Source organism: Diadema antillarum, unplaced genomic scaffold, assembly GCF_040938485.1.
Source record: "Diadema antillarum isolate AM-2024a unplaced genomic scaffold, OU_Dant_1.0 seq00000414_RagTag, whole genome shotgun sequence".
In the NCBI taxonomy this organism is placed as follows: Eukaryota; Metazoa; Echinodermata; class Echinoidea; order Diadematoida; family Diadematidae; genus Diadema; species Diadema antillarum.
This window is the reverse complement of record NW_027271400.1, coordinates 170,781-187,930: the sequence shown is the minus strand read 5'-3', so window position 1 is coordinate 187,930 and position 17,150 is coordinate 170,781. Positions and strand designations below refer to the sequence as shown.

Below are 17,150 nucleotides of genomic sequence, written 5' to 3'. Positions count from 1 at the left end.
CTCCCTCCCTCCCTCCCTCCCTCCCCCCTCGTCACCCCTCCCCCTCCCCCTCGATCGTCTCGTGAATTATTTCGAAGTTCCGTTGTCACAGATACCACTGCATGACAAATCTCAATTCTCAAATTTTCTATCAGGAAAGTTAGAGAGAAGCAACTTTGTTGTGAGTGAGTGTGTGAGAGTGTGTATGTGTGTGTGTGTATGTGTGTGTGTGTGTGTGTGATAGAGTGAGAGAGAAAGATAGAGAGGGAGAGAAAGGGAGATTTTGTAAAAAGTAGAATGAACAAGCAATTATAGCTCAATCATTGTCCTCTAATGTTGACCAGTCAGATTTAATTCGGCAGATATGCGCTGCAGCTGCCACGAATCTGCATTGCTTATTAATCATCACATATTAAGGCCTTTCAACTTTAGTCAAGAAGGGGAAAACGTCCCCTCGAAGTTAAGACACGTCAGATCTACGAGGTCGGCAACCGAAAGATTCTTATGGACATTTCAATAACACAATGACTGTTGACATGTTTGGTGTACGTTCCTGTTTCTTCTGACAGCGTTTGCCCTATACATGTGAAATTTAAGAGTCATTTGCGAAAAGGTGGTACCAACATCTGACACACAAAATAGTACCATTAAAATTACGTTATTGGCCATGTTGGTATATCACTCTATAACTGCAGCGACTTTCCCTCCTGAAAGTTTTTTTTTTCAAAAATCCCTCGCTTGTGACAAGACTACAAGAGTTTGATGCGAATAATACATCATATTCTAATTGATCCCATATCCAAAGAAAGGAAAATTTAATAAAGATACTAATGTGTACAGTACAAAAGGAGACGTGCGAGGAGCTAACATTTTCATCTCTGTCTAAAATCACCACGGTTTCGTGAAACACGTGGAAATCTAAATTACATAACTTTCCTTTTTTAGGTCCGATTTTGCTACATCTCTATCAATTTGTCCGACTCAGATTTACTTTATCTGTTAAAGCAAATTTGAACACTGTGTGGAATTGCGTTAGAAAGTGTTTACCAGAATTTGGCCACTGCATCTGATTAGGAACGCTTATTTTCTTAAATAATGAGATGTTGTCACGTGTCCTAACGTGAGACTGTCTCCCTATTCGTAATCCTCAGATATCATCTTATCCGTAATCTTAACGTTCAAGTCAATATCGCGTTTACGTTGTATTTGATGAATACGATAAGATCAGAGGAACACAATGGTTTAGGGTTCCATCAAATTCTGACGTAAAATTCATTATTTCATTGTTATTTGCTATTGTCATATATTCAATTCAATTCAGTTCAAGTGATTTTATTTCCACATAAAGTAATACAAAAAAATATGCATAACGCTTAGTACATAATAATTTAAGGAACTTTGACTCACATAAGTTCAGTTCATTGTTTACATTATTATGTAAACAAAATAGTGAATTGCATGTTATCATGTTTTGTCGAAAATGGAATAAATTTGAATTGAACTTGAATTGAATTGAAAATAAGCATGATAAGAGAGATGTAGAGATCAAAACTCCCCTGTTTTCACTGAGCATCAATATTGACTGGAACCACATACGCTATCACGCCATGACAGTCACATTGGTATATGTTTTGTTGTTGTTGTTGTTGTTGTTTACAATACTGGAGAGATTTCTTCATTAATATTTCACATTCAAATATAAAAAGAATTTAGCATACTATGGCAATGGTTTCATCACGTCACACTCCAAATATGTAGTAGAGATAAATGAAATAACTTTGAGTTTCAAATCTAGCAGTTTCCAATAAAATTTACATGTTAATGAAACTTTCTTTAAAGTTCAAAGTTTAGTTTATTTCCACAAGTTCATTTAAAAAAGAAGATAATAATCATACAATCAATCAAATCAAACATATACATATACATACCAAAAATTATTTTTGGTAAGTACATAATCATAGTTAAAAGTTAAAAAGTGTGTGCTGAAGATTGACATAACAATTAAAATAAATGGTGGAGGAAATCAGCAATAGGCCATTGGTCTTTCGAGGCTGATCCCGTGAACAAATATACAATGTTAAAACTGTATGTCATTATACACTGTTTCATAAATCGCGAGTCACATTAAAAAAAAACTGGATTTGCAATGAATAAGGACAAGAAAAGAACATCCAAAAGGAAGGAACCAAGACATACCAAAAACAATCATAAAAGGGTGGAACAAATGGGCAAGGATTATGATTAAATGCAATTAAAAAAACACACACACAATTTGACGAATGAAATCAATGCAATTTTTTTTTTGCCCTTTAGTGGAAACTAAAAACTTGACATGAAAAAAAAATGTAAGAATAAACATTTGCAAGACTATCAAATTGGCAATTGTTGTCTGATGGCTAGCGCTGAAAAAAAAAGACTAAGTGAATGAAGTTGAAAACTTGGGATGCTTGTTATTCTTTTTTAATCATCACAATATAACATTCGTTATCCTCAATGTTCACCTCTAAATGAATGTTACATTTGATACTTGCACATGATGAACGTAATTTATACAAGTGAATCTGTTGTTTTATAGTTCATTTCTTGGAAGCACTCCATGGAAACAAAACTTAAATTCAGGAAGAAGAAGGTTGAAAAGTTATACTTAGCAGTACAGGACACATTTGAAATTCTAAAGTTTCTTCCTTGTCCACGTGACGTCATAATTCCAAAGACATTTTGTGTGTGTGTGCTTATGTTTTAATCTTTAATTTTTTTGTCTTTTTAATGATAGTAATAACTTTCCATTCGAGAAGATGTTTACAATGTGTATCTATATTGATTTTGAAACTGAAAACATTATTCATCGAATAATATTCAATTCAATTCAATGTATTTATTTTCATTCTTCTTTTTTTCTTTCAACAAAAACATAACACGCGATAAATCAGGTATTACATCATAAACAAAAAACATTTGCCTTTGCAATGAATAAATGATATCGATAAACATAATATGAACAACTTCAGAATTTTTCTTTTTTTGTGCTCACACAAAGATAGTGTGATGAATGTTACATGTCTTGATGAATTCTCTTTTTTTAATGTAAAATGTGAAAGGTCAATTACTGCCCTAGGCTGTTTTCTTCTCTATAAATAATATGCAGCATCAATCCCTCAATAAAAGAGACGCATTAAATATATAACAAATAAATAAATTCAGCCTTATAACATCGTATTGTAAACACCAAATTCAATTCAATTCAATTCACTTCAATTTAATTCAATTCAATTTAATTCAATTATCAATTACTTCCATTCAACAAAAGTCAGTGTATGACTGTATGACATGTATTTTACAACATAGCTTCCCCTTCGTTTTCAACATTTTCAACATGATGCAGTAAATAGCATTATCTATTTCTTACTCAATTTATTGTATTTTGATGAATACAACATATACTAGTAATACGTACGTATATTACAATGTCATGTAATGTAGTACATGTCATGTATATTGTTTTTCTTTCTTCGTGCTGGGTTTTGTACATTGACACTCGTTGTTGAAAATCGCTTCTTTCCCGATTTTATGTTAAAAAAAAGACAAGAAGAAGGACATTTTGTAAAGATCTTATGTGTGGGTCCACTGTAGACCTGTGAGGTGATCTGTGACGTCGTCATCTCACGTAATCTGCACATCAGATTACTATCAGTATCATTGTTTCGTAAAGATAACCATGTAAAACTGCAAAATTCCATAACTTTCTTTCAGGTGTGATTTGATGAAACCTCTAACATTTTTTTTAAAATCATTGTTATAATTATTATAAAGTATTCATAATTGTCTCTCTCATGACAAGATGTCTGTTGGAGATAACTTTCAAGTTCCACTATAAAACCTCAAACTTTAAATGCTATTTTTTCTGAGGTTTCACTCTGTTCCGAGAAATGCTGCTTTTTTGAGTGTTTGCACTCTGTTGAGCACACCCACATCGTCCAAATTGTTATCATTATTATTGTTATTATTATTACTACTATAATTATTATTATCTTTATTATCATCATCATTATTATTGTTATCATCTTCATTACTTTTATTATCATCATTATCTAATTATCTTGATACAAGTAGTAGTAGTAGAAGAAGAAGTATTTCATACTCTACTTTAATACAAAAGTTAATTTGATGACGGTGTGGAACTATTTCGCACCCTGCTGGAAACGGTACTACACCAAATGGCTGTTTGAGGCTCAAAGTGGTCACTGCATTCGCTTACTTCATTTTTACCTTAATTTAGGCCCTATATTTTGGGGCTCGACAACCTATCGCCTTGGTAATTTCTTCGACCAGGGCATCCCGAGGGATTTACCAAGATTCTATATTCATGTGCGCTCTAAAACAATAAAGAGGCAATCTTAAACATTTCTAGCATTCGACAGGTTGGCGAAAGTGAGTGGAATCTCAAATGTTAAACTTATGTGTGTGTTGCTTGTCCATCTGCATCTCATCTAAAAAGTCAATGTTTGTAAGAAAAGGAATTAAGGTGTTGGGTGTATCATCTTTTCTTAATAATCATGATGATTGGAGGTAATCAAAATCATAACGATGAAATCGAATCAAATAAGAAATGAAAGTAGATAAGATTGTTGGAGCTTGTTTCTTGATAAAGATTGGGCTAATCTTCATTTTTTGATACTTTTACATATTTCAAATTAAACAAATGAACATGGCAATACATCTCTCCATGATAACTATGACAAGTAGATAAAATCATCTATCTACGATGCTCTTCTTTGAGAATTGGAATATGCGTGTGGGACGAGTGGTATCATCTCAAATAAAGCTTAGCTTGTCAAGAAGATTTTTTTTTCTTTTCGTTGTTTTTCAGATAAATATAATGAGGCTGTGTTGATGACTGCATCATTATTGTGATACGTTCTTTATTACGTCTTGTAGTGACGCAATGTCTTACAATTGACATCATGCCCATACAGATAATCCAGGAGGTATATGAGAAGAAGAATACCAAGAACTAGCATTTTCCCTTTCAACCTCTGACAACTGTTGTGTGATGATAGTATCCAAGGATAAACAATTTGGACAAGCCCAGCTTTATACTCGACAGGTTATAAACGTCACGAGCGCACGATCAGTATCGCTGCCAAGTTTGCCGTGCTTTAAATAGATTCCTGGTTAAAGTGGGTTTTTTTTTTCTCCGATCCAGTGTTGTTTCTTCATTTCTTCCCCCTCATCTAATCATCTTAAATATTCCTGCTCTTACTCTAAAGTCGAAACTGCTACTTTCTTTATTACCTTTTTATTCCTTCTTCAATGTCCCTCTTTTCCATCCCTAACTTTTTTCACTATCATTACTCCTTGTCCATTCTGCGTTTTCCTTGTTTTCTGCGCTTTCCTGCACTTAATATTTTCCAAAATATTTCACGTCATAATGTAACCCTTCCTGTCAACGCTTGGTACTGAAATTAGCACCGGAAACTGCAATTTGTCTTCAACATAAAGCTACCTTCAGTGATTGCCTTTATCAGGGTATAGCTCACTACACAGTCAAGTCATGTCTAAGCGCAATATCCGTGTCGCGTGCTATCCTACCTAAGAATGCTTAACTCAAGTCTCATCAAATTTTCGCTCCAGCTTAGACACATCAAGTAAAAACTTTAAAGGGATGATATATTATTGGTGAAAACGAGGATTGGGCTTTTAAATTTTTTTGTGAGATACCAAGAACCATTTATGAAGTAAGTACAAAGCATACCACTTTAAAAGGAATTCAGATTCTATTCGATGAAAATCGGTTTCGGAATGGCTGAGACGTCCAAAACAAAGTAAAACAAACGATTGTAATAAAAGGTGGGTCCCACCTTTTTATATGATCGCTTTGTTTTGGATATTTCAGCCATTCCAAAACCAATTATCATCAAATAAACGTTGATTTCCCCTTGGAAATACATGTTTTCAGATTTCATAAGATGTTTCTCATTATCTAATCAAAAAAATTTCGAAACATGAAGTTAGGTCTCAACCAAAACTATACGATCCCTTTAAGTACACTGGAAGGAAGAGCTTGTATTTGCTTAGAATTCTTGTTAATCAATGTTCATGAAAGTGGAAAAAATAACTAAATATTTCTCTCTGTGACTAACACTGTTGAATTACCTGGACTCGAGACTATACACTGCAAAAAGTCCGGTGTTAAATAGTGAACACCGAGCTGGTGTTAAATTTTCGGTGCTCATTTATGGTGTTAAATTAACACCTCCGGGTGTCATTTCCAAATTTTAAACTGTTTTTTAAAGAGTTTCTTGGTAACTGCACTTCTTGTTGATTTTTAATTTAAACAAGACGATCAAGAATTTTACATTAAAATACTAGATTTTTGAAAAAATGTGAAAATAAATTTACACCAAAGTAACACCAGCTGGTGTGGTCTCTTACTGAAGCTGGACGGGTGTTAAACCATTGATATTAACACCAACAAATATCAAATCAACACCATGTGGTGTCATTTTTGAATTAACACCAGTACAGTGTCAAAATAACACCAGGTACAGTGTCAAATTAACACCACGAAATGTCAGGTGAACACTTTTCAACACCATCACAGTGCATTTTTAACACCTGTGGGTGTGGTCCTTTATTGAAGTTTGATCGGTGTTTAATTTAACACCCGTGGTGTTAAATCTAACGCCGATGTTCTTACAGTGTACAGCTTTATGAGATGTAAGATGGCTATCTTGTCATCCATTCGGTGGTACTGATTTAATCTCCGGCAGTTCTCACAAAGCTTACGTCATGCAGCTAATCCTCATCGAGTAGTGTTGCCGATTTATATAGCAATATCACGCGAGGAAATCAAGTCGTTGCTATGAAAACCACGCTCCTCTGTTTTTAGATTATTTATATTTTTGTTGTTTAAAATTTGTCGCTTGGCAGATACTATTACAGTGACATTAAAACTTGTTCGAGAACTTCGAATTTGTAAGTGATATTTAGGAAGTTGCCTATATTTCTCTGTAAGGACGAATGAAGACATGACAAACGTAATGCAAAACTTGTGACAATCTAGTCATGGGTATACATTACTTTCATACAAAACGAACAATTAAACACAATCGTATCAGACCGACACATTATACCCGCAGTAACCTATAGTCCTCAACAGTCTGTGGAATGTTATGAGATTCTCCAATGATTTTTATCTTTGCTAGTTGACACGATTGCGCTTACGGTACGTTAATACTCACTTAACCATTTATCTGCTTTGAGTGCCAATTAACACAGAAAACTCTTATAGCGTTGTACACACTGTCCAAAGCCCTGCCACGGAAGATATTAACTATACAGAATGAAAGTCCTCTCGAATTAATACGTTCCTTAGACACAAATGCAGCATATATAGGACTTAACGATATAGGTTACTCACCTCCGCATATTGCATATTCTGTGTGCACAAGGATCAGGTAGACGGCGACTAGAGTCCATAGGTTCCTGCAGACGGTCGCGGGAATGTCCCTTATCTCCATTATTTTCCTTCGCAAGTTCTTCTAACTGTGACTCCAAGAAAAGTACGTCGATTTTCCCCCTAAACTGTTGAAAACAGGCTCCGGAAAACAGGAAAAAAGACCACCAATATCCAAATGTACACACGAGACTGGCGAACGGATTCCTCTCTCCACCAAGAGAAAATCATATAACTGGTTGACATTAAAGTTCACGCCCACAAAGTTGACCTTTCCTTCATGTCTTGTCTCTTTTGCATATGAATGTATACACGTCCTGGGACTAGGCTGGGTATTGATGGCGGTCCTTGCCAAAAAAAGAACAACTTCACTGTCGAAGAACAAGGAACAATGATGATTTTTCCCCGAGATTATGGCTCAGTCCAAATCTGTGATCCAGTCTGTCACATGGTGAAAATCCTCAGCTTTGATACTTAGAATATGACAAGAAGATACGCGAGACTAAAATGAAGGCGCTTTCGTAAGGAGGATAAGAAAGGTAGTTGAACTCCCCAGAAGTGTTCAGGAACTAGGGTAGTTATGCGGTCTGAAGAAAGTCCATCCCTCTATGACGTAACAATATGCTCACGATGACTGTATGCAGCGGTCAACTGAACTTTTCCTTGTTGTAAGAAACGTTGGTTCTCATAAAAGGTCTCACCCATACAGAAATGAAAATTCTAAATGTTTGAACAAAACAAAACAAGACGATTATGTTGATCTTACACTTTGCGCACAACACTCTGACAGGCATGGAACCTCTGCGAAAATTTGACGTGGAATCGTTACCTTATTACGTTGCTTTCATCCATCAACTTTACTGTGCACTTGCCTTGGCTCCGACAACTTTTCGTTGTACGCTCAATCCAGCACAATGGCCTATGATCGACGATTTTCACAGCTCTAACGAAGTTCAAACATGTTATTTTCAGAGACAAACATCACTTCAGTTACGTCTCGCGAAAAATTCATGTAATTCCCTTGTAAAAGAGAGAATTTAGAGGAGTGTACATGCTGAACTTTTCACTTGGTTGTCGTTGTCAGCGTTTAAAGTTTCGCAAAGTTCTCGCAATGCTATAAGCGAACTCTCGCGTAGACCAAGTGGCCTTTCTCGCTGTTCTTTTTTTCCCCGCACTCTGAAGCTCGCAGTTCTTGCTATGGATTTCCTTCCTGCGCCACAGACACGCGCCCCTGTCCCCGAGAGAACGGGGCAAGACGAGGGGTGACGATGCGTCAGAGTGACATCACCAGTCACGAAGAGTCACACGCTTATAACAGCCCTTTCGACCCTGACTCCTTGTCTGTGTTGTATTCATTATTACATCTCCTTATCTCTCTATTCATCTGCCTTTCTATCTGTCATCTGTCTATCTATCTATCTATCTATCTATTATGTGTCTATCCGTTGTCTGTTAGTCTTTCTTTACTCAAAGTTTTCACTATCTATTATTTGTTGCTGGTCAATTTTCCCTCTCTTTGTTTCAATATATATATATATATATATACATTATTGTTCTCTTTGTCTATCCTTTTTCTGTTTATCTGTCTTTCTGTCTCTCTGTTTTTCTGTCTTTCCGTCTTTTTTTATCTATCTGTCCTATGTAAATACTTATACCTATATCTGTCCACATTATGTTCGATGATACCATAATCCTACTCTACAGTGTGTCATTCATCTATATCTGTCCTGCTATTTCTCTGTTAAGATAATATCTACCTCTATATCTCGCTTGTTTCTATTACACTATTTACAATTATATCTGCTATACTTTCCTGCTATGTTGACAACTATATCATCTCCTCTCTCTCTCTCTCTCTCTCTCTCTCTCTCTCCCTCTCCCCCCCCCCCTCTCTCTCTCTCTCTGTCTGTGTTTGCTTCATTATTACATCTCCTTATATATCTTCTCATCTGTATATTTATCTATCAGTCTGTTTGTTAATATATATATATATATATATATATATATATTTGTGTATTTATCTCTTCCTCTCTGTCATATAATTCTCAATTCAAGGGCAAAATTCTTCTCATCTTTAAAGTATCTAACCTCTATCAGTTTGCATTCTTTCGTAAAGTGCGTCCCCGTTACAGAATTTGAAGCCATCGTGATTTCTTATGAGAGCAAAATATAATAAATTCTACTCAAAGCACTGCATGTTTCAGAAACTTCAGTCTTGAGCCAATTTTAAATTGCAATGCCATCATACCGGAGAATATACTTCTAGAAAATGTTATCACGAATCCATCAGAATAAAAAGAAAATCAACAAGGCAAGCTGCACTAAAAAATAAAAAAAAATTACTGAAACGTTATCTCAAAGTATGTTTTTGACACTTAATGTTCCTGTACTACTTGTACAGTAATTACGATTTACATTTCATTGACGAAATGCATTCCTTTTTAAACTTAAACCCATGTTTGTTATAAGAAATCCCCATTATATCCTTTTTCAGGTATCATATTTCTATGAAGTTCATAAACACTTATTTGCTCTTTCAGATCTAAATTCATGTTTCCATCAAAACCTTTATTGGACCTTGGAATTCTCGTCACTGTCATGTGATTTAGACCTGAAGTCCGCTGCTCTTGAAGAGATTATGTTCCTCTACACTAGGGGATGTATAACATAAAGCACTGCCTTCGTTTCTCGTAATCCGGTGAGTAATATTATATCTGTTCCTCTCTGAAACTGTATCATATTCACAAGCAGAGGAACCATTCATTTATATGGCATATAAACTCATTTTCTCTTCGTTGGAATATATTCAAAGCTGATTCATATGCAGCAAAGTATAGCGGTCACATACTGTATTTGTGCTTTGCGTGCAACTATGTTTTACTGTAATTTAGAAGCAGGCCTTACCTTATTACTGTACGTGAAAATAACAACCATTAATACATCACTGTAAAAACATCGGTGTTAGATTTAACACCACGGGTGTTAAATCTAACACAGATCAAACTTCAATAAAGGACCACACCCACAGGTGTTAAAATGCACTGTGATGGTGTTGAAAAGTGTTCACCTGACACTTCGTGGTGTTAATTTGACACTGTACTGGTGTTAATTCAAAAATGACACCACATGGTGTTGATTTGATAATGCTGGTGTTGATTTGATAATGCTGGTGTTAATATCAATGGTTTAACACCCGTCCAGCTTCAATAAGGGACCACACCAGCTGGTGTTACTTTAGTGTAGATTTATTTTCACATTTTTTCAAAAATCTAGTATTTTAATGTAAAATTCTTGATCGTCTTGTTTAAATTAAAAATCAACAAGAAGTGCAGTTACTAAGAAACTCTTCAAAAAACAGTTTAAAATTTGGAAATGACACCCGTAGGTGTTAATTTAACACCGTAAATGAGCATCGAAAATTTAACACCAGCTCGGTGTTCACTATTCAACACCGGACTTTTTGCAGTGATTGTAATGCAGAGCAGTAAATTGAATATAAATCTAATTAAATTTATTAAAATGAAATACAATGAAACGAAAGGAAATGAATTGAAAAAAGAAGGGGCATATATGTGATAGTTGATAGTACAAAGTTAAGTTTAGGTAGTTTGCCAGCATTCGTGAAGACATTCACAAAAGATAAGTGTTTTATCCAGGTATGTAACGGAATGCAATATAGAAACCTTATCTACATAATAATTATACTTTCCTAGTTATGTTTCCAGTGTTGCTCTTCAAAATTCTTAGAACAAGGTTCTTTTAGCCCAACGACTTTGATACAATGTGTGCGAAGAAAGCATTACAATACCAACTTCTCTGGTTATGCTTACTCATGAAGTCCTGTGTAATGAAATTTGAATTAATCAAAATGGGGGAGAGGCAGAGGTTTAATGACTATAAAGTGCAATGTCAATCTCTTTAATCCTTTTAAGTCTTATGAGTAATCTGGAACAGGTGTCAACAAAAACAACCAACATGCCGACAGCTACTATCAACCTGCTGCAATAACATAAGCATGACAGTACTGTGGCTGCGGTAGTAGCACACAGTTTCACGCGCACGCACACACACACACACACACACACACACACACACATATGCCTACAGTATTGTGATTTCCGTTCGTTCTGTTGTAAAACTAGAAAACGTACTCCTGTTTCTATTACACACGCTCACACAAACACTTATCATAAACTTTCCTGCACAAGCATAAATATTCATTCATGACACCAATTGATTGATTGATTGATTGATTGATTGATTGATTGATTGATTGATTGATTGATTGATTGATTGATTGATTGATTGATTGATTGATTGACTTGGATTTATTTCCACTTTGTGTTCACAAAAGTATGAAACAAATATAACTGAGTTGTTTCAATTCAATTCAAATGAATTTATTGTGAATTTTCTGCATTGAATATAAATGAAATACAGTCATCTCTTTTTATTTTCAAAACAATAAAACATACAGAGTGTACATCCGAACATAATTGAGATATACGTGTGCAGATTGAAGAAAAAAATAAGAGAATTGCACGTCAATTGAATAAAGTGAATCAAGTGATCTGAGTGAATTATGGCGCATCTATTGGGAGTGTGAATGCAGAAGACTGTCGTCAAATAAGCATAATAGTTTGAAGATACGACAGCCTTGAAAGAGAAGAAAACAAGAAATGGGCAATACATACATCATGTATACTTATCGAAAACAAAAGAAAAGTAAAAAACAGAGTCATTCTGGCATCACATTGCGATAACAAAAATTGTATAGACACTATATGTACAGAGAATGAGGTGAGTGAGGCGAGTGCTAGTGCACTGTCCAGTCAGGTTCGCAGTACACACTTTTTTTTTCCTTTTTGTTTGTTTGTTCGTTTATTCGTGTGTTTGTTTTCCGTATTTGGATAAACGAACCTTCGGAATAAACCACACTTATTTCATCTTCGGTTTAACGAACCTACGGAAGAGAGAACTTTATTTCATTTTCGGACGAACGAATCTTCGAAATGACGACGCTTACTTCATTTTCGGATTAACAAACCTTCCAAACAAAGAATTTTATTTCATTATCTGACTAACGAACCTTTGCAATAACAAACTTTCGGATAAACAATGCAAAATGTTCGGATTAACGAACCTTAATTCATTTTTGGATGAACTAATTTCTAGGTATGCGGAATAACGAACCATATCTTAATTGCAGATAAACGAACCTTCGGAATAACGAACATCACTTCAGTCAATCGGAGGAAGTTCAAAAGCATTCGTTACCGTGATTTGATAGCTTGTTTCTTATTGCATTTTGATGGTGTTGTTTGGTTGATCAAACGAGACGAATATTGTATGAAAACTTTAGCACACTAAAAACATGAGAAAATCGAATCATGAAAATGATTACTCCATCTTCAAATAATCGTCACTGGAAAAAACAAAAAACAAAAAGATAAACAAACAAATAAAACTATTTTAATTTCTTTCCTCCCTTTTATTTGAATGCCAAGAAAGATTCCAAACAACAGGCCACTGCAAAAAAAAAATTCAAACCGAATGTTGGTGAGGGGGTTGGCGGCTAACCCTGATGTATGTCTGGTTTCCATGACGGCAGTTGGCCAGAGAACAGTCATGATCACGGATGTTTTTTGGCCGGACTCCTCGCTTAAAATCCCGATCGAATCAAGCTAAATCCTCTTTAAAAAAAGAGGGGAGAGTCGGTAGTGATGGAAGTTGATACCAGTAGAAGCGGAAGTGCCTTATCAAGTCAGGGAAGAAGAGAAGAGTTGTCACCATGACATCCTGACAGCCCAATTAAGCATTAAAACATCGTTATTCTTGGACCGGATATTGGGGTCTAAAGTTCAGGGACGGCCAGTTTTAGCAAAAACGTATCACCCTTGTTTTTTTTTTTCTTCACAGATGAATCGTTCTTTTTTAAGTATAGTGTTTACAGTAGTTTAATCAGTGCAAATGCTGGCAACGAATGTGTAGTGTTTTGATTGTGTGCTGTTTTTCTTTTCTTTTCTCTCTTTAGAAAGTAGGAAGTAGAAGAAGTAGTTGTAAGTAAACTGGAAATTTATGTTTTCGCTCAGCCAGCGTCAGTTGGCAGTCATATCAACGTACACGGATTCTGTGATTATATGCTAGGACGTGCTAATCACACATTGATCTTGATCTTATAAGCTAATGCTATTTCGTCAATAGGGTCAACTGAGGCTCAGTCCGTCTTATTTACGAGTTGATGGCCACCCCACCCTCATTTGGCTACTGCCACGATCTCTGACCCTTACTCTGAACCCTCGGCACTTTAAAGGGATGGTATAGTTTTGGTTGAGAAGGGAATTGAGGTTTCCAACATTTTTTGATGATGATTGTTTGAGATAATGAGAAACCTTTTATGAAATATATGAAAGAGCATAACATAATTCTAAGAGGAATTCAAAGTTTATTTGATGAAAACTTGGTTTTGAAATGGCTGAGATATCCAAAACGAAGGCAAAACGTGGGATCTACCTTTTGTTATTGGGTCGCTTTGTTTTACCTTGTTTTTTGATATCTCTGCCATTCAAAACCATTGAATTCCTCTTAGAATTGTATGTTCTTAACATTTCATAAAGTGGTCTTTAAGTATCTCAAGTATCTTACCTCATCTTCAACGCTAAATTCTCACCTCAACCAATACTATATCATCCCTTTAATGACGTATAGATATTGCGTAGATTCCAAGTACTGTATAAGCTCTTATTTTCGCGTACAGATTATTTTCGCGAATGCGGAGGTAGCGGACACTTCAATCGGCGAGATGTTGCTTTCGCGATTTGACACCGAGGCTTATCGAAAGTGCACTAACTATTCTAGCGCGTGGCAACATTTTCGCGTGTTGTTAAATTCGCGGCCCAGCAGTGATTCGCGTAATTCACGAAAATTACACCCTTGTGAAAACAGCAGTTTATACAGTATAACAAGATCGATTGTGTTGTGCTGCCTTTCTGTAATGATGTGTAAAATAGCACATAAAATAAGGACCCCTACCCCCCCCCCCCACACACACACACACCCACCCAATGGAGGCCCTGTGGTCAGAACGGGTAGGTGCATTTGTCAGAGATGCATGCGGCAGAGGTAAAATCGTAAAATCAGTAGCTAATTTCATGGGACTCATTTAGTCTCACGACTTCACACGGATAACAAACTGTGTTGCATCTGATAGACAAATATTGTCCCTTCTTCGAAGTGGATAAACATAGTTGATCAGTGTTTGAGCCATGATAAAAGTCATGGGCACACTAGTCGTACTCGAATGGGATTCGAACCCGCAACCTCCTGACCGCTATATAGTGGGCGGCGTCACATCCACTAGACTACCAATCTTCCGCCCTATAGGAGGAATACTTACGCATTCTGGCCGCGCTAGCGGTAAACCTACATCTTAAAACATCACTAACGCTGTGAATAGCCGCATTCATAGAAGCATATACCAATCTAATGCCCCAGTCACACAGTGCTTTACGATGGATTACGTCCGCCGCGGATAGATACGAATGAGTGGACGCAGGGGGACGCAGCGTGGACGCAGGCATCCGCAGGGACGTATGTAGACGTAACTGTCCGTAACTCATCCGTAAAGAAACGCAAAATGACGTCGCCGAACCTGCGAAATTTTGAAATGTTCAAAATTTCGCAGAGGGACGCCACGGACGCAAACTTACGCAAGTAACCGTAACCAAACGTAACTATCCGTAACCGAACGTAACTACCCGTGGCTTGGTCGCAAACCATCCGCAAAAAAATTACCTCCCGTCCGTTTGCGTTCGCTTACGTCCATCGTAAGTATCAGAAATTAACCGGAAGTTAACGTATTACAACAGTTTCGTCCGCTTACGGATATTTACGGACAGCTACGGATGTTGCGGTCAATTGCTTCCTTCGACGTTTTCCCTTTTCCACTCGCATGGGAACACAGAGACCCGTGGGAAAGCACACTACTCCTGTTGCCAAGCTGCAGCGCCTTAGAATGCTACAACACAGTCGGAGCGGTGGAGAGGCAGAACTGCATGGTCAAATTATGACATTTCTCCCACAATTAATGGTCATTTTAAGTGGCACCCATATACCATGTAAACTATAGTACTCATGACATCGGTTGACTCTTGGTGCTGAACTTTTTTTCTTGTACTCTTCGAATGTATATTTTTCGAAAAAAGCAATATTTTGCGTAGGGGATGGGGTGATAGCATTTTATTAACTTTTCTGGCCGGGGAAGGTGTGGGACAGGGGCAACTATATAAAATGAGAACGAATTTGGTATTTCTATAATGTAAGATCTTACCCATGCACTTTACGCTCCATCGAATGTGTATTACATTTTTTTTTGTATACTACTACTACTACTACTACTACTACTACTACTACTACCACTACTACTACTACTACTACTACTACTAATAATAATAATAATAATAATAATAATAAAGGACATCTATATTGCGCAGCTACTATAAAAATATACTCTACTGCGCATTACAAAATGACATGCATACAAGAAATTCAAACAGAAAATACATTACTTCAAGAGATGACTTGATATTGTACTTGGGTGTGGCAGGGGTGTTTAATGGTTTTGATGTCTTTTTTTTCTGTAAATTTAATAAGCATTGCTTTATCATAAATATCTCCTTAACATAACCCAGTAAGTCATGAATATCGCTGAACAACGACAGCGTAACCACAGTTTGTCTATTCCATGACTGCAAGTAATATTTTCTTAATCTAATGTTTAAAGGGTGTGTACAGTTCTGGTCGAGGTGAGGATTTAGCTTTTAACATTTTGCGAGATATTCAGATACCACTCTTTGAGATGTCAAAGAGCATGCAATTCTTAAGAGTATCAAAAGTTTATTTAATGAAAATCGGTTTTGAAATGGCTGAGATATCCAAAAACAAGGTGAAACAAAGAGATCGTAATAAAGTTGTGGCATGTCGCCTTTTCTTATTATAATTATATCACTTTTTTGGATATCTTAGCCATTTCAAAACCAATTTTCATCAAATAAACGTTGAATCCTTCTTAAAATTACATGTTCTTTCATATTTCATAAGAGGTTTCTCATTATCTCACTTAGAAATGTTCAAAACATGAATCCCTTTTTTTACCTCAACCGGTACTGTACAGTCCCTTTAACTTTTCGATCTATATTGTATTTTATTTGTGGTATAGTGATGTTATATGTGACCCTGCACCACAAAACACACAAAAAGTCGCCACACATGAAATTTTAGTAGGAGCATGTTCTGAAAGAGCAGACTTTAAGCTTTAAAATGATGTATTACTCAAATCAAATATTGGAAAGAATATACACACTCAGAAAAAGTGTAAACTAAAGAGGCTCTGAAGTACAGTGTCTATTCAAGCGCTTATTCTTTATCAAGCCGTGCTGGTTGTGCGATGAATGGGACAAAAAACAGGATGGAAACCACCGGAGTAACAACAATGAGGGGATTATCTGATTAAACTGAAATTAATGATAATAATAATAATGATAATAATAGTAATAACAATAATAATAATAATAATAATAATAATAATAATAATAATAATAATAATAATAATAATAATAATAATAACAATAATAATAATAACAATGATAAGGCCTTATTTACCCAGGGTAGCCAAGTCAAGATCGGCTCGGTTGACCCATTTCACCTATTTTCAGTC

General features: G+C 35.9%; 1 protein-coding gene across 1 annotated transcript in view; it reads right to left on the bottom strand.

Annotated features, from left to right (window-relative positions):
- The window catches only part of LOC139732354 (uncharacterized), a 34,128-nt gene extending 21,063 nt beyond the window's left edge, over positions 1-13,065 (bottom strand). The window contains exon 1 of the mRNA XM_071643220.1: positions 12,986-13,065. Within this exon, the coding sequence (XP_071499321.1) occupies positions 12,986-13,065 (80 nt within the window). The remainder of the gene's footprint in view (positions 1-12,985) is intronic.
- Positions 13,066-17,150: the final 4,085 nt, after the last annotated feature.